Source organism: Alosa sapidissima, chromosome 13, assembly GCF_018492685.1.
Source record: "Alosa sapidissima isolate fAloSap1 chromosome 13, fAloSap1.pri, whole genome shotgun sequence".
Taxonomy (NCBI): Eukaryota; Metazoa; Chordata; class Actinopteri; order Clupeiformes; family Clupeidae; genus Alosa; species Alosa sapidissima.
In genome coordinates this window covers 4,873,099-4,897,934 of record NC_055969.1, presented here as the reverse complement: position 1 = coordinate 4,897,934, position 24,836 = coordinate 4,873,099, and the positions used below count along the sequence as shown (strand labels likewise).

At 43.6% G+C, this 24,836-nt stretch overlaps 2 protein-coding genes across 5 annotated transcripts in view; one reads left to right on the top strand and one right to left on the bottom strand.

The window, feature by feature from the left end:
* LOC121680692 (high mobility group nucleosome-binding domain-containing protein 5-like) overlaps window positions 1-24,836 on the top strand; it is a 692,414-nt gene that overhangs the window by 474,324 nt on the left and 193,254 nt on the right. The window lies entirely within an intron of this gene.
* Window positions 7,575-24,689, bottom strand: man1b1a (mannosidase, alpha, class 1B, member 1a). Of its 4 annotated transcripts, none has more exons than XM_042060214.1 (14): window positions 24,331-24,689; window positions 23,576-23,684; window positions 22,600-22,708; window positions 22,088-22,269; window positions 21,456-21,628; window positions 20,262-20,377; window positions 17,575-17,766; window positions 17,260-17,408; window positions 16,673-16,861; window positions 15,906-16,096; window positions 12,312-12,432; window positions 11,422-11,616; window positions 10,880-11,011; window positions 7,575-8,080 (listed from the first exon to the last, which is right to left on the bottom strand). In XM_042060214.1, the coding sequence occupies exons 2-14, from the start codon at window positions 23,678-23,680 to the stop codon at window positions 7,874-7,876; spliced, it is 2,061 nt and encodes a 686-aa protein (XP_041916148.1). In that variant the 5' UTR covers window positions 23,681-23,684; window positions 24,331-24,689; the 3' UTR covers window positions 7,575-7,873. The 4 variants fall into 4 exon arrangements, with proteins under 4 accessions (XP_041916148.1, XP_041916149.1, XP_041916146.1 ...); XM_042060215.1 differs by having other exon boundaries at window positions 17,575-17,769; window positions 21,456-21,625; XM_042060212.1 differs by having other exon boundaries at window positions 7,576-8,080; window positions 17,575-17,769; window positions 24,331-24,688.

Genomic DNA, 24,836 nt, shown 5'->3' with positions numbered 1-24,836 from the left:
AATAAGGTATGGCATGTGGAATTGCTAGATGGTTAGAGATATGTAACATTTGATTGTAGTATCAATTACTACCCCTGCATTGTAACTTGAATGTTATTCCTTATTTTTGTAAGTCACTTTGAATAAAAGCATCTACCTGAGCCTTTGATGCAAAAAAAGGTCCAGAGTAGACTTTTACAAAAACCATGATGACTACTTTGATATGGAGATTTGTTGTTCATGAAGTTTTAATGGCCAGGGGGAAGAAAGTCTCTCTATCTTTGCTTTGATGGAACAGAGACGCTTGCCAGTTGGTAACAACTGAAATAGTTCATCACAAGGGTGGTAAACATCTTTTGTAATTCCATTGGCCCTAGTTTTGCACCATCTTGTTTAGGTGTTCTGTAATGTTGGTAATGTTGTCATGGTGTTAGCGATCCCCCTCAGTCTGTATAGGGCCATTCTGTCTAGGAAGTTGCTGTTTCCATACCAGGTTGTGTTGTTTCCAATTGTGTGTTGAACATCTTTTTGCAGATCAGCGGAGATCTTTAATTTCCTCAGCTTTCTCAGGTTGTTTAAGCGCTGTCTTGCCGTCTTTAGGGTGGAGATATGAGCGGTCCAAGACAGACCCCCAGAGATCTGAACTCCCAGGTATGTATAGTTGCTCACTCTCTCAACTGGGCTCCCAGTATAAAGTATAGCAAGCCTACAATGTATTCTTTTAGGAATGAAAAACTCAGAATTCAGTGCCTATTTTAGAGATCGGTTTTATTGTAGGTCTAAATCAACACCTGAACTAGGCTTTGTCTATTGATTAGCAAACTGTATAACCGATTGGCCGAAGTAGCCTGAGCTATTAATACTTGGGAAAATATCCTTTGAACAGACATCAGGAACCAGGGCCGGAGTGGGGCCACTTTTCAGCCCGGGAGTTTCAGGCCCAAGACCGGCCCACTTTTTTAGCGGTGGTGGAAATTGGATAAATAAGGCAACATTTCAGCTCTTACTATCATGTAGTTTTTATTATAGGCTACCAATATTCCACAAGGATAGGTTGATAAGTTAACAAAAACAGGAAGGAAGAAATAAAGCATTTGAAATGTATCCCACAATTCCACTAAGAGGCACATGAACTACTGTATTGTTTACATGTTTTTTCTGCATGGGTATCATGTTGTTTGGTGATTTTCTACTTTACTACACCCACTTCTGAGCAAACAAGGCATATAGATTGATCATGCAGCCTACTGCTGTCATAGCCTACTGTTCTTACATAAAATAACTTTAATTCATATGGTTAACTCTATTAAGCATTCTACTTGTCTCTTTAGGCCTAGTCATAGCTAATTTCGGCCTAATCATTTTCAGCGGGGGACTGGCTGATATGCTGCTCAGAGGCTACTTTTGTTTTTGCCTAGGCTACTGCACACAGATCAAGCTTGAGTTTTGTCATCAATATTTGCAAAATCTATGAATCACCATATTGGATGATACAAAAAGGCTAATAATTTAATTAATATGTTGCTTGCGAATAGGTTGACAACGCTACAACATCCAGTAGGCCTATTAGCCCAATAATTATGCCGCTATAAGGCTATCTCTCTTAACAGTTGCCACGTATGTCTTCTTCTTCAAAACAAAAGCTGGAAGCTTGGCATATTTGGCAGCATTTTCCTCCAATACTTTTCGTCTTTTTTACCTGGCCTTTTCAGTCCCTCATGGCCTCTTTCTACCATCCATCCTCCCTGACGCCTTACTACAGTAGGGCCGGCCCGGCTGGTAACTGAGAATTTTTTTTAGAAAAGACGGGCTATATGGACCCAACCAATTAACTCTCCTTGGGAGGGGAGAACAACTCATGCAAAGGCTGCGGTGTTAGGCATAGAATGCGAACGTGTGTAGCCAACTTTAAGAGAAGATAGATTAACGTGGCAAATGTCAATATTTCTCCCTCGACCGGCCCAGAAGTGAAGCGGCCCAGCGGGAATTCTCCCGATTCTCCACTCCGGGCCTGTCAGGAACCACGATCAGTGAGGAACAGGAGTTACCTCCACTTACTTTACTCCTAATTTGCTGTGCAAACAGTCATTTCAGGGTCTCCGATGACGCGTCCGTAATGCGCGCTGGCTGCATTTTGATGGGTGCAATGTGAGGCTAGTGCAAGACGGCGGGGCTTGGATTTAAACATGGAAACAATTTCATCATTGATTGCTTTCAGGAGCTTCTGGGAAATTGAGTTGCCTTAATTTATTTAGAGAGTGAATAAACGTATGAAACAGAGAAGTATCGTCATGTAATCCATTGATTTCAACAATGTAATTATTATGACTGCCGCGCAGCGAAGCGGCAGTCATATAGGTTTAGTCAGATTTTTTCTTTTTCGCATGTCCAAATTTCCGTCAAGGATTCCCGGGACACTGAAAGACCGGGGTACACGAAACTTGGTGGGCATGTAACCCCACATGGATAGCATGGAACCATCGTTTTTCGTTTTGATCTGTAGCCCCCCCGCTGGACTGGACCCCCGAAAGGAGGGTAGGGCAGACACAGTTTTCTGTGAATATCTCGAGAACCGTAGGGTTTAGGAGAACCATTTTTTTTGTATGTCTGCCGCCAGGGGTCATGTTAACCCATTCCATGTGCACACATGTGCATAAACAGATACACACGCACACACATACATTCACAGTAATCATACGTATGACACATAGTAGACATATGTACGCATGCATGCACATGCACAAACACACATACGCAGACAAACACACGCACACGCACACGCACGCACACACACACACACATAAACATGTGCGCGCACACATGCACACAATTCAAGAATTTCTCAGAATTATGAACAGGCAAGATGGGGGTGGGGTTGTATAAAATGAATTTTACATGTGAAATCAATTAACTAATCATGTTTTGGTACTTGTTGTCTAGCAGATACCAGTGAGAATTGAGTGTGGATAATGCAATTTAGTGAGACAGTTAGAATCATATAGGCCTTTCAGCGTGATTTATTTTTGTGGAAAAAATGTGCTGGACTGGGCGGTGGTCATATTTTGTACCGACTAAATACCAACTATTTAAATTGTAACTGTTACGGGCTAGTTGAATGGCCTACTCCAGAACTAGCTGTTATGAAATTGTTGGGAATTTAATTGATTAACACATCACATAAACTGTTATTGAGTGTTGTTGATACACTGAACTTGTGCCCTCAGAACCAAATCTGACAGCTTTGGAGTTTTGGAAGTAGGCTGCAGGCAGGCAGCTGGTGGATGCATAACTGGCATGCGTATGGTAATGGTTAGGTAAAAGCAACGACCGAAATGCAGTGTTGAAACACGTGTATGAAACGTATTAAATATGCAAACACAGATCCGGTATAAACACTGACTGACCCCCCCCCCCGAAAAAAAAATCTCCCGTTTTTGGAAAGCTAAATGTTGACATGTATGAATGCCGGTACATGTATTCCGTTACTCCCCAACACTGGCACATTTGCATGTAATTCATCAGTATTCAATTGTGGAGTCGGCCTAAATACAATAGTCAGGATAGTAAATACATACATTTTATGGACAAGTTAACGTCATTTAACCTTACAAGGACTTCAGTTTTTAGAGGTCAAGTTAAATTATGCAAGGACAGTTCTGATAATGCAAGTTTGTTAAGGGTGGCATTAAATTCGCAGCACTTCCATCTATTGAAATTCAGGTAGGCTTTTATTCTGCAGATAGAAGAGCATGGCTGATTGCATCAGCATGGAACACTGTTGTATAAAGGATGGATGTAGATGTGGTTCAGTACATCAAACAAATACAAAATGACCTTGAATAGGGCTTACACCTGTCAGTCTATCAGCAGGCAGTCTGCAGACGGGAGCTGCTGCACATGAGGAATCATAATCTAACTTGTTGCTATGGGTAGGCCTACCTCACATTTTCACACCCTCTGAAGTGTAAAACAACAGGTATAGAGAGCAGAGTAACTAGACACTGCGGTGTAAACTTTCACTAGGACTACAAGGCCTCCAGGTCACCTTGGTATTCCTTCACTCTCAGTACATCTGCATAAAGGCTGCTTATATCCAGGATGCTACATTTGATCAGCGCTTGTGTTGGCAATTCTGAAGCGGTCATTTGCACGGAAATCGAACATCAGTAAGTGGCAGGTTTCTATAAGTTTTTCCATTATACATCACTAGACTATGGCTAGACTGCCAGAGATTTGTCAAAAGAATATTGCTGCTAAAAAGTTTGTCAAATGCATGAGTAAGTAAAATTAACAAGGGAAAAATCACAGTGGAGACAAAGATGAGACCAATCATTACAGTGCGGCAATTAGAGTAACTTGTTGTAAACATAAACACTGATAAAACATTACGATCTACATTAGTCATGGAACAAAGGGATGCAGTTCTGAAAATGTGCCACTAACCTCAGTAGACAGATCCAATAAATGATGTCTGGTTCATTGTATGAGAAACTGCAATGCCATCTCACTGAAGATGTTTCATCAAATACTTTTGACAGTACATAAACTTTCCACTCAATTTTTGTCAGTCTGCAACACACACACACACACACACACACACAGTATAGGCAGCTTGATGAATGATCTTTATGTAGTGCAGGAAGCCAGAACAGAACACTCCCATCTAAAGGAGTCTGACACATCTGCTCTTTAAGGCTCTGGCTCACAGTTTGACATCTCACTCAGCAATTGAATCACCACTGAAAAAAATGTTGGAAAAAAAAAAAATGTCGAAACTAGGCATAGCCTGTCAATCACACAACTATTGTGTGGATTCAGGCTTTTGGTGTGGCAAAACACAAAGTCAACAAATGAAGACAAAACCAGCTGAGCGAAGAGCTATGAAGAGGCAATCAGTTCCAGACAGTAGCAGCAGACTTCAGATCAGCTCCAGCTCCAACCTCACGCCCCACCAACAGAAGAAAAGTATACTCATTACCACTGGCAGTGCTACCCAGACATGACCACTCTCAGACTGGCAAAGCGGGCACGGTCCACCGGAGTCCTTTACTCACCAAGACAAAACCAACAGATGAATTATTGATGATTCAATTATATATGAATACATAAAACCAGTGAATTGGCAGTAATGCAGGCCTCATTCTGTACATCATTATTGGAGATCATTGTCCAAATGATATGTGGAGCATTTCCACCAAACAGTGTGGGAGAGGGACTCTCATACTGTTATACCGTAAAACTGACTGATAGTGTGATGCCTTTGACTGATTGCATGATTTGGCACCGAGCGGTTGGTCTCTAAATGACTGCAACACGTAAACAAGCTGATTCGCTGCTTTGTAACAGCCTTCAGACTCCAAAATCATGTCACACAAACATTTGGAAATTAAAGGTTTGATTTTTAAAGTTGGTTTTGTATCAAAAAAGGGTGCCTTTCCAAAACGTGTGTAAGACATAACTGTAACAGCAATTCCTAAAACATAAGACAAATCATTAATAATTATTTAACATTTTTTATTAAATATTTTCTTAAGTTCACTTTGCTCTCTGTTTGCAGTCTTGTTTCACCCTGGCGGTGGTCTTGGAAAACAAAAGTGGCCGAAAGGCATAAAGTAATCAGCTAAAACGGTGGTTGTCTGCGTGAGAAGATCAACATGTTAATGCAGTAAATCTTTGAAACCACATGACTTCAGCACTTTAAAGCCAAAGCCTTATGCTTGCTGTGGGGGAAAAAAGACAAAAAAGCATATTTAGAGGACATCTGTGGGTGAAGCAAGCATGCAAGATTGATCTAAATGAAGAGCTCCGGCAAGAGGAGGCATACAAAAGACTGTCAGTCTGATCAATCCCACTATATTCACAACGACTCCCCATGAATTATTTACATCACATAAACATTTCCAGATAACAGTTTCCTGTTAAGAATTCAAGCAAAGAAATAAATCAATACCTAAAAAGTGCAAAAGGGCAACATGGCTGTGGGAAGTGTTTTGAACAAGATCCACACTGTGTACATACATTTTTTACAGCATCAAGTAACATGTTATGGACTTCCATTTGCCGTAAGGACGAGTGGCATTGGCAGGTAAATCACTGTGTGTGTGAGAGTTGCCAGCTGGCATAAACTAAGGCTGCACTGTGCCAACCTGTGTCCCTTTGCCACACCCAGCCTAAAACGAGAGGTTAACGCCACAAAGAAGGGCTCTAGAAATATACGCACACAAGAAGTGCATCAGTTGAGACAATGCCTTCGCTTTAAAAGGCAGCAAATCCGCAAGGTATGATTCTTTAAACCACATTGTGCAATGTGTTTGGTTGTTTTTTCCTGTAGTTAAGAGGTGGGCTGGTGGCTTTGAACATTTGGTCTGTAATTGGAGCTGCTGAGGCAGAAAAAGGGTTTCTTCACAGAGAGTATTTTTCCACTTCAGCAAATCAAATGGAGTCAAATTGCTGAATAGCAGGAATCGAAAACAAATTTGACCTGCACGCCTTGAGACAAGTGCATGGTGCAAAACTTTGTCTGCGCCTGTGAGCGGCATAGAGACAAATCCATTGGGCTTCAGAGCCCACCGTGCATTACATCTGACAGAACAGAGATCCAAATGTTTCTCTGTGTTACAGCAGAGCGGCTGAATGTCAACAAAGTGCAAGTCATAAATACACAAACAAAAACAAAACGACACTCAAGCGTAACAACAGGGAGAGAGTGCAAGTGACATTCACTGTACAAGATTTTGATATATTAAAAATAATAATAAAACTTTATCAAAATAAATAGATGTTTGTTTAGCATGGCCCCACTCGAATCAGGATATAACTCAAATGGACACATTAGTGTTAGAAACAATCTGGATGCTCCGCATCTAGAACACACAGTAACTGTGATCCATTTTTATGAAATATTTGTCCTTGCACAGTTATGTTTGTGCTTTTCCCTTCAAAACACAAAAACAATTCAGTTTTTCCGAGAAAAAAAAAACATTCCATTAATTTTCTTAAATGTGCATTTGTCCTTCCTCTGGACCCAATTTGAGGTCATTTAGAAGGATGTGTTTTTTGATGGTCATGGACATCCTCTTGGATAAGACACATTGTATACAAAAAATGACAACTGATGGTAGTGCCAAGCACCTGATCACAGTGTGAATACACCATCCCTCCCTAGCCACCCCACTCAGGTGTCACTGACTCAGATGTTTTATCTGTTAGGGGAATCACAGATGTCTGTGAAAACAACAATGTTTCATGTGACTAGTGTCCTCAAAGGATGCTTCTCATCAGGTTGGCAGATTATCCATAGTCTGGGGTTCTGTCTTCCAACATGGAAGAAACGTTGACTAAAGCACGCTGTGGGTTTGGTATTCCTCTGACATGGCAAACCGCAGAGAAATGAAAGAGAAGACTGTTTTTCGCTCCAGAGCACGACTTTTCCCGTTCTTGGTTCAAAGTGTTTGATCTGTATCTTACAGCTATAGGCTCAGAGTCTGAAATTTTGAAAAGTCCGATCGATCGATCGATCGATCGATAGATAGATCGATCGATAGATCGATAGATAGATAGATCGATAGATAGATCGATAGATCGATCGATCGATCGATCGATCGATCGATAGATAGATAGATAGATAGAGAGAAGAGAGAGAGATATATAAATGTCCTCATGTGAACTTTCATCCCTTCACTGCATTTTCTCAGCAGCATCCTCCGCACCTAACTGACAAAAAGGCACACTCACTGATGGCAGTCAACTTCCACCAAGCTGGTCCTAGTGGAGTTTGACACTCGCAGTCAACATGAGCTGTGTCCCATGGGGTTAGAAGAGGAGAGGAGGAGGAGGAGGAGGACGAGGAGGAGGGCTGATCCTGTTGCGCTGCCCGACCTGGTTTCTGGTCCTCTCAGGAGGCTACGGGCCAGAGAGGCAGCGGGTGCGCCTCCGTGTTGAACACGTACTTGTCCAGGCTGACGAGCTGCTCATCGTCGGAGAAGAGCAGGAAGAGGTACTTCAGCGTCTCGCCCAGGAAGAAGCTCTCCATCTTGTCCCTGGGCCCTGGGCTCACCGGGTCGCGGACGTTTGAGATGGAGCTGTAGCCCCCTGTGGGCACCTGTCAGAGAGAGAGAGACGGGGGAGACAGAGTAAGGGTGGGGGTCAAAAAAGACTGGGTGAGTATCTCCATCTAGGTCAAATTAAGAGTGGCAGTGAGGAAAAACATTGTGTGTGCACAAATGTATGTGTATAAATGATGTGCACACACACACACACACACACACACACACACACACACACACACACACACACACACACAGAGACATCAGACCATCTCCAAAGGGAGATTAAGAATAAAGGCACAAAGGCGTAGAGCTGAACATTTTAAATAGCCTTAAAAGGCCTTCCCCAATTTCATTTTAGTTGCTGGACAATTAGAACTTGATTATCTTTTCACCACGCTGCGATGACTCAACTATTTCACATTAAATTGCTAAATTGAACAGCGGCAGCCCGTACCAGAGCAGCAGGACAGTAACTGCTGCTTAAATGGCCCTCTCTACGGGTGGCTGTGAAAGCTCATGTATACTTAATTACCTTATTGAAGGCCTTAGGACTGAACACCACCCTGTGTCACTGGATATTTGACTTCCTCACCAACCGTTCACAAGTGGTTAGAGTGGGGGGTCTGACATCTGACTCATTAACCATCAGCACTGGTGCTCCCCAAGGCTGTGTTTTGAGTCCACTGCTGTACAACATCTACACACATGACTGCAAAGCCAACAGTAGTCATACCTCCATCATCAAGTTTGCAGATGACACAGTGATCTTGGGCCTGATTAGTAACAACAATGAACAGCTGTACTTGGATCAGGTTGATGAGGTGGCACAGTGGTGTCAATCTAACAGCTTGACACTGAATATCAATAAAACCAAGGAAATGGTAGTGGATTACAGAAGGCAGCAGCAGAACTACAGTTACACCCCACTAATGATCAGCGGGCAACCTGTAGAGAGAGTCACAAGTTTTAAATACCTTGGTGTCCACATTACTGAAGACCTAACATGGACTGTTAATATGTTCTGAAAAAGTCCAGACAACGACTCTACTTCCTTCGTCAGCTAAGGTAATTCAAAGTTTCTACATCCATCATGAAGGCCTTCTACACTTCAGCGGTTGAGAGTGTTCTAACTGGTAGCATCATCACCTGGTATGGGAACTCCACAGTTAGAGATTGTAGTACTCTGCAGAGAGTAGTGCGCTCAGCTGAACGTACTATAAGAACTCAACTCCCTGCTCTACAAGATATCTATTCCAGAAGAGTACTCCTAAGAGCCCAAAAGATTCTGAAGGACTCTTCTCATCCTAACAATGGATTATTCCTACCGCTGAAATCAAGAAGACGCCTATGTAGTCACAAAGCCAGAACTGAGAGACTCAGGAGAAGTTTTTATCCCCAGGCCATCCGAACTCTGAACTCACACTATACTGACTTTGCACTCATTCACTACTCAGCACTCATGACCTCATGACCTCATGACCCCCCCCCCAACCACACACACACACCTACAAGACTTTTAGCACTTTTACATCCCTCTCCCTATGCTACAGACCTTTTATTTATTTTCTTATTTCATCACACGTCAAAACACACACACACATATCTGACTTTCTCCAACTTTTGATCTCCATAGAACTTTTTATTTATTATTTTTGATTTCTCCTCCATCTACCCATGTCCCCCCCCCCAACCCCCACCCCCAACACACACACTTACATCATCACTTCACATACATACAGCACACTGCTTGCTACAGTAAGCCTTCTCTACATACTTGCTGCACACTGCCCCCCCCCCCCTACATACACAGCACATTGTCTTCAGGATCTTCCCCAACACACATCCTCTACATACTTACAGCACACTGCCCCCACCTACACACTACACACACACAGTCACTGCTCCACTCCCCTCCCGCCCACACACACATCTTCACTGTCATCACTCACATACATCATACATACAGTACTCTGCTTGCAATAGTAAGTCCCTGCCCCCCAACATACTTACAGCACACTGCCCCCCCCCCCCCCCCCAATACACAGCACATTGTCTCATGAGGAAGCTTCCCCAACACACATATTGCACACTGCCCTCTCCCCACATACACAGCACACTATCCCATCTCCCCTGTCATCCCCCCAACACACACACCAAGACCCCTGACAGTTGGGTTAGCCCCTTGAGCCGTGGATCTGCCCAAGGTTTCTTCCTTGGTAAGGGAGTGTTTCCTTGCCCCTGTTGCTCTTGGGTGCTCCTTGTTGGTGCCCCCCACCCAATCCCAATCCTCCCCCACCTTTTTTATGCAGCCCTTGCCACTTAATCTACTAAACCCCTCTTCTACTGCACTCTTTACCCCCCCCCCCCCCCCCCATTAATGCACAAATAGGCTGACACCAGACATAATTTCACTGCATTTCTTACTTCCAGTAACTATATGCATGTGACAATAAACTTCCTTGTATCCTTGTAATTACTGGACCAGAGACACTTGCGTAATTTCACTCCCATCTACCTACATACACTATGGCTGTGTCTCAAAGCGCCTACTTGCACACTTCAAATATTTAGTTTAGTATATACCGGTAATGCAGATATTGGGACAATACTAACTATTCGAAAAGTGGGCATAATGCAAGTAAGCGCTCAGTGCACACTAGCAGTGTGCTGACGGAAGTATGCGGTTTGAGACACAGCCCATCACTTGGAAGGACCCTTACATAGTTGGGCTGTATCTGCATAGTGCGTACTTTATTGCCAACTTGCATACTTCCCTTCCTCTAGCACTTAACTGAGTGCTCATCCTGCAGCACTGGTATACGAGAGTGTTGCGTAACCGGTTGTGTACTCACTCTGGTGTACTTGTTGAAGCTCTGCAGGATCTCCCAGCCCCAGTCCCTGTACTTGGAGTCGTGGGTGTACCTGTACAGGTAGAAGAGGCTCTCGACCGTCTCTGGCCGCAGGAGATTGTGTCTGTCTGCAGGCTAACACACAAAAGGGGGAGAGCAGAATAAGCTCCAGGAAAATCAGCTTGTATATTGAGGTTGATATGGATTTCCAGTTTGGTAGTCTGTAGTTGCTCACTGCTATTGCCATTGTTCACATAAAAGGGAGAACATTTTCTTAATCTTATCAGATGCAGACAAATAATAATGAAACCGTTTGTTTCTTTTATCAGGCAACTGTTATCAGACGCTTGACTTTGCTGTGCTCAACTCCCTGGCCTGTGGGATCTTTTCTGGTCTTACATGCTCAGAAAGAATGGTTCTTTTTAGGATCCTTGTAAATTTGAGGACTATACACTGAACCTTTTCTTGAAGAACCCTTAAATCGTAAGATCAGACCCTCCAGGGTTCCCTATACGGTTCTAAGATAGACCCTTGGCGGAGCGCACCTTGACGTCCACGTCGCGTCCGTTGCGGGGCTGCAGATTGAAGTGGGCGATCTCGGGGCTCAGGCCTGTCTCCATCTGGGCGTACATCTGGTGGCAGGTATCCATCAGCTCCAGGGCCAGCTCCATGTGCTCCGCGGGCAGGCCGTTGTGGGCCCCCAGCGCCAGCGTGCCCGGCAGGAAACACACCAGGTGGTCCTGGCCGAGGGGGACAGAGGAGAGGAGTCAGGTCAGATTGGGTCAAGTAGTTTTAAATCCACAGGAGTTACACCAAGGTGATTTACAAGTTGAATAAAGCGCTTTAGAAAGTGCTTTACAAGTTGAATACATTTACAAGTGAACAAGAGGAAGATGAAACAGAAAGAAAACTAAGCAAAAATAAACGAAACACACAAATCCCTTACATTTTTAATGTTTTAAGAAGAGAGATAAATATACAGAACATTAATTAAAAGTGAGACTAAGAGGATGAAAGAGTTACTGTTTGCATTTTCAATGTGTGAGTCAGAATGAGGCAGACAATGCAAGACAAAGAAATAGGAATCCAATGGATATGAGGGAAGAGATTAGAGGAGGACCAGAAACAGTCCAGAACAGAGTGAATAAAACAAGACAGAAACATTGTGTGCGTGCGTGTCTGTGGGAGGGAAGGGACGACCCTTTCAACTTCTCCACCTGTCACAATGACCTTTTCCCTGCTATTGTCCCCCAGCTCATCCACAGACTACCATCAGCACTGCCGCCCCACATCGGAGTCACCCTCCAAGATGTTTAATTAGTCGCTTACTTTTGACATGCCATCAGACAACACCGAAGCTGCTGGAGAAACCTCCGTAAGCTTTAAGTAAATGTCAATAAAAGACCAGTGGTTCTTTATTGGTAGTCCCTCATACCATTTTGGGGTTGAGGCGGCCGTGAGACAGCTCCCCCACAAATGTCAGCAGGCTGGGCTGAGTCTTCTTCAGTAGGTTCTTCCTCACGCCCTCAATCGCCTGAAGGTAGTCCTCCAACAGGCTGTAGCGCACACACACACACACACACACACACACACTTCAATATATATTTAAAACTGTGTTATATTTCATTCAATACAAAGCAACACTGTGGTCAATCTCTGATGTAGGCATTGGCTGTTCTGGGTGTCATGTTATTTTAGTCAAACACACATCCAAGAATAAATTAAATCAATACAGCCAAGTTCATTATATTGTCATCATGAATCATGATCAGAAATATTGCATCTCTTTAGGAAACTCTGAGGAGTCTGGATCTACAGCAGTAATGTTGTTGAATTAAGTGCTGGGGCACACTGTATACGGTCACTGATAAATGTCATAGTATAGTAGGAATATGAGAGAATTAACACCCCCACAAGCCTTTCCTGGAAAGGCAACCCCATTAGCAGCACAGAGCACCACAGGGACCACACTTAGAGAGATTGTTGTTAGCCTTCACTGACACACACATAAATGTACTAAAGCGAATTCTCCTAATGTGTGTGGCAGCCTGGGCATGTTGGAAGGGAGCGCTTCTGATGTACAATAAAAATACAGTCAATGAGTGCCTGTTCTTTGTGCTCTCTCCGCCTATACGGCAAACAACCACTTTATGGAGCCTATACGTTGACTGCACGGTTGGATGATGGGAGGGTTTAAGTATGGTAGAACTCCACCACCTGGAGGTCAATACAGGCAAATGCAGCAGGGATCCACTGCAGCTGTGTTTCCTTCCACAAGAACTGGAGTTAAGGCCACTTTAGAAATTCAGTACATACATAAATTAATCAATAAAGTCCATCTCACTCGACTCTCCACTCAAACCACTGGTCCAGTCCAGTACTGTCCTGTCCCATCTTCTTCAGTGAGAGCGGTGGCAGCTGCACACAGCGTCTCTGAATTATTTAGGGCCCTGCCTCCTCCACAGACAGTCAGGGGAACAGTCGACTGCCAGCCCCAGTCCAGCACAGACACAGTCTGAACACACACACACACACACACACACATGCTCGTCCATTTCCCTGACCTCATCATATGGTCAAAGATGAGGTTGCAGATTCTGTATCGATACAGGCAGAACCAGTGTGTGCATCAGATGCAGTGTGTGCATCAGAGCCAGTGTGTGCATCAGAGCCAGTGTGTGCATCAGAGCCAGTGTGTGCATCAGAGCCAGTGTGTGCATCAGAGCCAGTGTGTGCATCAGAGCCAGTGTGTGCATCAGATGCAGTGTGTGCATCAGAGCCAGTGTGTGCATCAGATGCAGTGTGTGCATCAGAGCCAGTGTGTGCATCAGAGCCAGTGTGTGCATCAGAGCCAGTGTGTGCATCAGAGCCAGTGTGTGCATCAGAGCCAGTGTGTGCATCAGAGCCAGTGTGTGCATCAGATGCAGTGTGAGCATCAGAGCCAGTGTGTGCATCAGATGCAGTGTGTGCATCAGATGCAGTGTGAGCATCAGATGCAGTGAGACATGCAGCATATGCACGGTCATCATTTGTTGCCAGTCAGCTCATAACATTACTGAAAGCAATAAACTGCTCAAGTTGTTACAGAGCATGTCATTGTTTTCAGAAATTAATTAGCATGGGGGCTTGATGTCAGCAGCACAAGTCTGGGGAATATTTCCAGAGCTTGAGTGTGAGGACAGCTCACATAAGTACAAAGTTGGATTTGACATCTTATAACCTTTGAGGCCTATAACCGTCTGCAGCGTCATGTCTGCAAGACCTTAATGTCTGTTTGGCTGGCTGAACTGCTCTGCCGACAAAGGCTTGCAAAGAGTAAGTCTGGACTCAATCAATAAATCATCACAGCCTCTGTCTGCAGAGGACAGACCAACTTCAAACTGTTCTCTGACCTTATTTGTGCATGGCCACACGGCTTAAACGATTCACTCCTGGGTCGTCTTAACTATAATCCTCTGCTAATAGTAAGACCGTCCTGTATCTGACTCGGTTAAAGCAGACATTTCATCACATTGGGGGGGGGGGGGATTAATCCGGGCCGACGCCGCTGGATGAGGGCCGGTGCCGTTGGCAGACACACCTGCTGAAGGCCCGGTTAAGATTAGTCCCCCCGTGGGCAGACAGGTGGGGTATACTACGAATCTCGATTAGTTGGTTAGCGAGGTATGTTGCGCTCAAAACCAGGGTATGCTGTGACACGAAAGTGGATATGTTTTAGTGTCGCTATATCACCATGGTATCTTATGCGGTCAACCAAACCTGGTCGGGAGGAGGTTATGTGCTTAAAGTGAAGTTATAGCTCAAACCGTGTAATACCGCCCACTGACCGATCAATTGTCTTAAAAACGAAGTTCTCTCACGTGTAGGATTCTGTCATATATCTTACAGGTGGAGCTCCGCCTCTACTAACATTTTGGATTTCGAATGCGCTTTAATAGTGCTATGCGTGCAAATATCCCACTATGTGTGCATACCATACAACAACTGATGACAATTGATTTATTTGATGTTATAGGTTAGACACAAAAAATGACCGCAGTGTAGATTAAGCTATCGCTCATGAACGCCGAAGTAATTGTTTTTAAATAGAGGCGGTCTTGTGCGTCTCCACGTTTCTCGATTGGCCAACGTCATCCCAACACCGAGAATGCGCACAGATCTGAGCTGAAAGCCTAGTTTGACAAATATATCACATAACTGCTATCGTAGTATCACTTAACGTATACCCCTGAGTCAAGGCTTTGTGAAGCCTTGATATGTCTACATAGCCTAGATATGTCTAACGTGCTTCGCAGTATACCCCAAGGGTCGAAGCTGGAGCAAAGACTCGACATGTAAACAGAGTAATTTGTGTAACACCTCCAACCTCCATGGTGTAGTCTAGTTAGCTGTAGTGGATATACTGTGATGTAGTAGTTAGCTGTAGTGGATATACTGTGATGTAGTTAGTGGATATACTGTGATGTAGTAGTTAGCTGTAGTGGGTATACTGTGATGTACTAGTTAGCTGTAGTGTATATACTGTGATGTACTTGTTAGCTGTAGTGGATATACTGTGATGTAGTAGTTAGTTGTAGTGGGTATACTGTGATGTAGTAGTTAGTTGTAGTGGGTATACTGTGATGTAGTAGTTAGCTGTAGTGGGTTTACTGTGATGTACTAGTTAGCTGTAGTGTATATACTGTGATGTACTTGTTAGCTGTAGTGGATATACTGTGATGTAGTAGTTAGTTGTAGTGGGTATACTGTGATGTAGTAGTTAGCTGTAGTGTATATACTGTGATGTACTTGTTAGCTGTAGTGGATATACTGTGATGTAGTAGTTAGTTGTAGTGGGTATACTGTGATGTAGTAGTTAGTTGTAGTGGGTATACTGTGATGTAGTAGTTAGCTGTAGTGGGTTTACTGTGATGTTTAACTGCTTTGCACCCTTTATGCCATTAAAATTACTCACACAAAAAAACAGAATCTTACAGCCATAGCAATGCCCCCCCCCTCCCCACACACACACACACACACACACACTTACGCTGTCTCGGTCTTGCCTCCCTGCAGCCACTGCTTGAGCAGGTACTCGTAGTAGCTGTCGGCGCGGGCACCCAACGTGTAGACGCCGCGGTGGGTGAACTTGCCGCTGTTGGTGTTGATGAACATGGGCACCAGGCCATCATGCTTGCCCTCCAGGCGGTGCACTCGGCTCATGACCTCGTCCACCACCGTCTGCCCGTCAGAAACAGAGAGGGCAGAGGCAAACTAGGAGTCTGAACTTATACAGTAGTGATTGTTTTTCTCTCCAAAAACTGTCTTGGATAACAGGGGATAGAAAGAACACAACTCTTTTAACATGGTTATATTATTTACTTCCTTATATATTTCCGAGAAATGTTCAAAGAAAGTCCCTGCTTTACGTACAAGAAACTTAACTAGATTCTCAGTTACAACTTCACGGCATAGGACATTTGAATGCCACAATTTTGTTCATCTAAATGCTTTTGCTGTTATCAGCACAGGGTGGGAAATAGATTGGATTCACTATAAGGGGTTGGAGATATGTCTGTGTGGGTGTGTGGTGCAGGAACACATTCACAATGCACCTTGACACTCAAATAATCTCATTTAAAAGACAAAATTGGTTTTCAAGCCACTCCTTTGTATATGAAACCTATTAACTGCACTGCCAAACTCTAGAGACAGTGGAATGGTTCCACCGCAAAAAAATGAACTGGGAAAAGGGAAGGAAAGGAAAAAGCAAAAAAAAAAACTGAAGACAGAGGTGGGCGCTCCTAGTGGGCATACCTGGTACTGCGGGTCGTTAGTGAGACGGCTGAGCTCGCGGAACTCCAGCTGGATGCTGGTTACCTCGGCAACGGTGCTGTCGGTGGTCCAGCGGGGTGGGCGGGCGGTGCCTTTGCCAATGTTTACATCCGAGAAGGGGATTTTAGATGGGGTTTTGAAGGCAGGCATAAGCCTGGCTCCGATGTCTTTCTGCAGAAGAGCAGAGGAGCAGCGTTAAGAAGAGAGGGATCTTTCCAGAACATTTACATCCACATGTAATCATGTGGCAGACACTCATCCACAGCAACTTCAAAACAGTGGAACAGCAGGAGCATGCTATCTCAAAGGGGTTCCAGGACAGCTTCTAATGAGACAGGTAAGGCAGAGTGAAATGAAAACACCGGACTTCACCCTGGGCCTGGCTGAGAAGACTTAGAAACAAAAGATCGGGGGATTTGGCAAAACATACCATTTCTACATAGGACAATACAGCACAACCTCAATATGAAGAAGAAGAATTATGGGTCTGCTCATATAGAAGTACCTCCCTGCTTCTGGCTATACTTCACAATCTACTGTGTGTGTGTGTGTGTGTGTGTCCAACTCACAGCCTTGTCCAGGAACAGCCCGTCTCCGGTCAGGTGGTAGGTGCTGAGCAGACCTCCCAGGATGCGGATGGTGGTCTCAAACAGATTCACGTCCACGTTCTTGTTGAATGACAACTCATCTTTCACCCAGATCCTCGCCTCCTCAAACTCTGACCGTGAGACAAAAGAGATGATCATGGGAGAGACGTTCATATAATAGTCATTATTTCTAGAAGAATCCCTGCACCAGCCTGTAAAGCATGCAACATTTCAGATCCCTTATATTGGATACCTATTCTACGACAATCAATGGTCAGGTCAGGTGAGGCTCCTTACCTTCTTTGAGCCCCAGGATCCACATAGTGTCCAGGGCGTCGATGATGCTGAGGCCCAGGCCGAACCACTCCCCGTAGGTCTTGGTGATGGGCTTCAGCTCGTCGTGGCCCCAGGCAAACTCCTTATAGCCCTTCCACGCATGCCTGAAGGCCTCCCGCACTGCCTCCACACGGTCCTCTGGAGAGACCGACGCTGCTGGTGCATGCACACGCAAACAGACACACACACACATTAACACACACACACACACACAATACGATAACAATCATGGTTAGTGTTAGATCAATGCTACATGTCTCACAGGGATGATCAGCACATGAGGTAACACAGTCTGTTCAAACAGTCCACAGACTAAAAGAGTCAGATTATAAGAATAATGGAGCACAGGGTGACAAATTATCAGTGTAGCATTTTGTTATGCATATAGAGCATGGCATGTTCCCTCCTTGAATGTACCAAATCTTATCTGGTCAGTGTTGTATAAAGTACTAGAAAGCAATACTTGAGTAAAAGAACAAGTATCGTACTAGAAAAAGACTTTGGTAGAAGTGAAAGTTACCTTTTAGAATATTACTTAAGTAAAAGTCTTAAAGTATCTGATATATGTGTACTTAAGTATCAAAAAGTAGTTTTCTGATATTTAATGTACTTAAGTATTTGAAGTAAAAGTAGAAAGTAAAAAGCTAGCGGTTTTATTTTGAACTTTTATTGTGAACTTTATTTTGGCTTTAGTAAAGCATAAAGCATATTCAGGGTTCCCATATCTTCTTTCAAAGAAAAAAACAGACACAGAAATTTCACTTTTGTATGAACTTCAGGTAAAAATGAAAAATAAATAACTTATTTCTTAAAAAAAAATGACCTGCTATAGGGAGAACATTTTAGTCATGTGGTATGAGCATTTCTAGGGCTTACTCCCCAGGTCACCATCTCACTCACACACACACAAACACACACGCCACCTATGTCCAGCAGCTACTAATATGCCAGTCATTAGTTGAAACTGAAAAGGTGTCTGTTCATCTTCAAAAGAAGCTGGTTTTCAAAGTTGCCAGAATTCAGTGCCCGGGAGTTTCAGGTCCAAAACTGGCCCACGTTTTCCATAGTGGTGGAAATTGGATAAATGAAGCAATATTTTAGCTCTTACTATCCTGTAGTTTTTATTAGTACCATGGTTCAACAAATGTGTAAAGGTTACCGGTATATAATAATTCACTTCAACTGAGAAGTTAACCAAAAATATTCCACAAGTTAACAAAAACAGAAAGAAAGAAAGAAAGAAAGAAAGAAAGAAAGAAAGCCTTTGCAATGTAGCCTATCCCACGCTTCCACAAAGAGGCATATTGAACTAATGTTTAGGCTACATGTTTTTTGCATTTGTAGGCTATATTGTTGTTTGGTGATTTAGCCTACTCCTTTACTAGGCTACACCCTCTTCTGAGCAAACAAGGCATATAGGTTTATCATGCTAATGATGGGTAATTGCGCTTTCTTACATTAAATAACTTTAATTTATCCTCTCTACTTGGCCCTGTAGTCATGGCCTCCTCATCACTAATTTCGTTCTCATCATTTTCAGTGGTCGACTGGTTGATCTGCTGCTCAGTCTCTCCTGGCCTCTTTCTACCATCCATCCTTCCTGACGGTTGTGTCTAGTGTAGGGCCGGCTCGGCTATCCGTATCTGAGAAAACGTTTTGGAAAAGACGGGCTATATGGACCCAACCAACTCTTTTTGGGAGGGGAGAACTCCCTCACGTAGGCTACAACCCATCCAGAGGCATTGCATTGGTGTCATGCACAGAATGCGGAACATGTCCTACTTTAAGAAAAGATAGACTAACGTGACAAATGTCAATATTGTTTCCTTGACCGGCCCAAAAGTGATGCGGCCCACCGGGAATTCTCCCGATTCTCCCGATTACCCACCCCGGGCCTGATTCAGTCTTACTCTTCTTGGACTGAAGACAAGTCCTCCGATGCTAAATAGCCTTTCACAGGCCGCTGAGGCAGGTAGCTTCACAGAAAGCTGCCAATGTACAGAAACATTTCTTGCAAATACGGCCACGGGTGTATGACGTTATCTTCCACTACCCTGTTCACCGAGTTCACCACTATTGTCGGGGTGGTCGTCTATGATAATGGGAGGTCCTCCAGTAGGTGCTTGTGCTTCCATGGCGGTTTCAGTTGTGCGTCCTCCTCCTTTAGCATCAAAAAAGCGCGCAGCGTGCGGAGCGTGCGTAATGCTATCTAGGAGCAGTGATTCGCCAAATCTCCCTTATTGCAGTCGCACACATTTCTTCTAATTTTATGTTTTAGTAACGAGTAACGAAGATGCTTAGTAGAAATATAACGGAGTAAAATTATACATTTTATCTAGGAAATGTAATGGAGTAAAAGTGAAAGTTGACATAAATAAAAAGTACAGATACGTGAAATTTCTACTTAAGTACAGTAACAAAGTATTTGTACTCCGTTACATTACAACACTGTATCTGGTTGAATAATAATATAACTACTGCAATCAGTCTTTTTCACAAGAGGTCTGGGTGGGTTTTCTGGCGGGTGGGTGGGATTTCTGGCGGGACTGAATTTTCCATGGAAACAGATTAATTGGAACAGCCTTCAGCCTGTTGCTCTGTGTGTCTTGGTGTGTTGAGTGTGGTTGTTGTGGAGTGCTGGAGGTCACCTGGGGCCAGTGGTGCAGCTTCCCCAGGCTTGGCCGGCCCAGCTGCTCCTTCCTTCTCCTGCACTGAGGGTGGGGGGTCTGTGGACTGCTCGGCCTCGATCATGGTCCCTCTCCAGCTGACAACACACACACACACACGGCTCATATTTTACAAGATGTGATTTAACTAATGTGCACCCAATACATGTTCACTCTAACAGATACACACTCACCCATGCACACACCCCTCATTTGCAGCATTAGTGATAAACATTTAAGAGCAGGAAAAGAAACAACCGTAGCTCAGAAAAGAGAATTGCCAGGCAGAGCCAGCACCCATTTTAAAAGGAGAGTCATTTTGGCGGAGTTTCAACAGGTCCCGAGAGAAGTCAGAGTTCTTTAAGATCGATTTGGCTTTGTAGACACCCTTCTAACTGAAGCAGTCCATTACTCACTCTGTAATGGCTCCTAAAGCAGCTTTTACATGGCGAAATCGCCATAATTCCTAAGAATAAAACAGACACTGGCATATGCCTTTAACAATGTCCTAATGGTTAAAAGATATGGCTGTGCACTTCAAGCAGACCATTAATGAAAATGGAAGTCTATCCATTCAATACATCAGATCTTAACATTGTTCAAGAAGACAGATTTCAGAATTCATCCTCATAAATTCTGTGATACTTATTGGCCTGAGGAAATGGCCCCTTAAAGTGGTTTTTAAAATGAGCATTTTAGGCTTTCTTAATGTCATCTCTGGTTACCAAGCATTTGTAAAATGATTGTCCTTATACTCTATCTAGTTAGAAAAGATGCATCTAAATAAACACTTACATCATATTACATCAACATGAGCAAGAAGGAATCATGATAAATTAACTCAAAATATGTGATACCACAAGCCTGTCTTCACACAACTGTTAAGACTAAAATAATTCTCTGAATGACACAGGGGAGAGGACCTCTTGCTAAGCTGTATCTACTGTATGTGCAAATCCACGAGTTATGGTTTCATTTCTATTTCAAAACAAATAAACCAGGAACAAACCAGTGTAGTCACAAAATCTCTCTTGCCTGACTGGTTATTAAATAAACGATGGCACTACTGTCCAAAGGAATTCATTTTGACTATTACATCATACAGTTGCTACTTGAGGATTGTGAGAATTACCGGTAATCCCTCTGGTACGTGCCTGGTGAAAAGTCCCAACACACCTGATAAGAGCCTTCTCTCCTTTCTGTTCTTCCTCCTTCTCTCCTTTCTGTTCTTCCTCGCGTGCTCCCTCATTCTTCTCTGAGGGTTCTTGTTTCTCCTTCACCTGAGTGTCCGATGTATTGCCTCGCTTCTGGAGAACAGGTGGACCTCGTTTGTTTGGAGCAGGTTTCTTCTGTTAAGAGTGGAGGCCAAGGGGGTCAGTACATCACAAATAAATGCAGAATGATGGCATGTCCTACACACACATGGAAGCTAGACATGGCCAAGAATGGATTTCAGGTAAAGGTAACATTTCAAAGTGTAACTTTGAGTGTTGATAAAAGGGGCATCTATTTTGAGCAATGTTGCTAAGCACCACATTACCCGTTTCATGCATTGTGATTGGATGATCATGATCTGCCTACTGATTTCCAGAAAGAAAAGAAAATAAAGTAGCCCAATATCAATGGCAATATGCCTGAACAACAATAAAAAGCCCATTTGGTCAACCAAAATAACAAGGCCCTCAATCAATCATTTGTTTAAATATCTGGATCAACTCTTCATTATGAATGTTTTCATAACATAATTAGCCCAACACCCATCACAAGCAAACTGAAAATAGAATTAGAAGAAAGAGAGTGATGCTGACCATTTCTGGTGGTTTAGGAAGGATGGGGAGGTTTGGCCTCTGCAGCTCGGGGATGATCTCCTGGGGCGCTGCCTCTGGGACATGGTCAGGGTTGACTTTTGGCATGGCACCGGGCGGGATGGGCCGGACCCCTTTGATGTCCTCGGCATCCCAGTCGTCCTCTGCAGAGCGGTCAGACAGCCCTGCAGTCAAGAGAGGCCACAGATATAAACAAATCAGACAGAGACCTAGACGATAGAGTACAGTCAGCAGGTCTAGTCTAGACACACTCTATTAGGTATCAGCTGGCCGGCTAAATTTGGAATGAACCAATCAGGTGACTCCAGGAAGTGGTTTGGATGATGACAAAGAGGACACATTTGTGAAAAACTCAAAAGAATGTTTTTGTAGGCATTCATCATAGGATTAAAAAAAATGTTTTGGGACATCTTCACAGGCTGCAGGATTTGGCAAATGTTCTGTCCCCTTGTTGGGAGACGATGTGTCCTGCTCTGTGTGTTTGGAGGCCTTACCTCTCCAGTGCTGACTCAGGCTGGGATACGAGATGATGCCACAGGCCAGCAACAGCGCCGTCAGGAAGAGGATCAGACTGCGCTGCATCCGGGAGAGTTGTTTCCATTTCTAAACACACATACACACACACAGGGAGAAGAACTGTTAAAACGGTCACATTGCCTGTAAACCATTACATATTTGGATGTGCTGTACTAGATTATGTAACTGAACAAGCAAGGTTCAATTACACCCAGGATATCTGTGTGCAGTTTGAGACGATAAATATGAACTGTTATATCAAGTTCAGAATGACAACACAAAAGCAGGGTCCACTGCTGTACAATAGTATAGATGAACCTTTATGTAACCTTCATAGTGTAAGGTGCATCTCAGATGTCCCTTATCCAAGAACTGTGTTTTACAACTGCATGCCATCACTACTGTACAACTCACCTCGCTAAGTGAAATGGCCAAGGCCTATAGTAACTAATTCAACTGAATGTCTCTTTGGTTAATATCTCTTAAGAATGGAGTATCATTGAAAGTGGGGCTTACTGAATCTTTGGACAACAAAACAATCCTTCTGATCAGTTACTGAACGGTCAGCACATGCATGTAGGACTGATACAGCATTTAAATGGCTGACTTCTGAGAAAGGAAATCTCTGCTGTGCTTCTATAGCAACAAGACAGACTTTGCGCTTGCAATCTCTGCAAGCCTTGAGCGGTTTTTTAAAGCTCAGCTGTCTGCCAAACCTTCTTCCAACTAGGGTTTTGACCTCTCCAAGCTCACAAACAGCACAAAAGGTCGTCTGCCATTGGCCTATTGCTATTTCAAGCTAGAAGCACTGACGAGAGCTCTTGGAAACAGAACTACTAATGCCACACAAATCCGAATACTGCTAGTGCTTAACAAATCACCCACATTAGTCGTGATATTCGTTCCGTTCATAATATACTGTACTTCCACTTTGTATTCAACATCAACTCTTACCCTCCAGCAGGACTGCCTCCTCCATTGTTTCCCGTTGGTATAGTTATGGCTGTACTGGTCACGCAAGGTCAGCGCGACGTAGTCCTTTCGCATAGGAGAGTACATCACTCTGGCAAAGCATGGTTATTCAGAAGACAAACAAATAGCAATGAGCGGTGAAAATATAAACATGGAATACCCCCACTTGGAAATGACATTGTCTATCTTATGGTCGTTGCATATAACTGAGAAAAACATGAAGGAAACCGTGCTTCAATAAAGTTCCTACATGTCCAGCAACTCTGAGCAGATAGATACAAAGTCACAGTCCCTCTGGGTGAGGACGACAAGAGAACGAAGTCATAAACTACAGGGCAGGTTTTCGGTCAGGGTATGGGCACTCATTTTCAAAATTTGTTTTGAGAAGAGAAGTTGTACTAGGCAAGACAGGTAGTGTCAGTGAGCAACGACTAGCACAAACTGCTAGGTTGTAATGAAGTGCTCTCCATGCCTAATATTAGAATAAATGTGAACCCAGTACTGCCTATTGAACTCAAATGAGCACGCCAGCTGCGCATCATGAAATAAGCAATGACTAGTATGGAAGAATGGTACATCAAACAGTTACATTGTACCTACACAAATACACACAGAATCTCGATGCACATTACAAACTGGCAACACTGACTGTGAAATTAGGCAAACATATTTTGAAAGTGAGTGTTAGCTAGCTGTCTGCTATCATTAGCTTGTAAGCTAGCTACTCGTTGACCTACCTTTTTTTTTTGTCCCAGTCAACACCTCAGGATCGCGGCAACATTATGGTATTTCAATGACAGCCTATTATCAACTGACCAGGGTTTTCCTGAAACTAGACCGGATTAGTGATAAACAACCTCCCAGGCTTGCTAGCTGCACGCACACTCATCAACAACACACACTCGTGTGATAGCTTGCTTTGCTGACGTTTAGCCTACGTTGCTTTATCACAATAATCAAAATATCAGCTTTTGCAAGATTTCCTCTGGCTAATTTAAAGGCTGAACGTAGTGAAACAGCCCATATATACCTAGAAAGTCATTAATTCAACAATCGAGCATTGCAGCTAGATAATGGGCTAAGCGAATGACAGATCTTTCCCAACCACATGACAATTTGGATCAGCTGATGTCACTAGTAATCTTGCGTCGCTACTTGAATGTACACGTGGGCGTGTTGGTACGAAACTGACTTGCAGATTGACACAGACAACCACTAGCCTATGCCTTTCGCACCCTAAAGC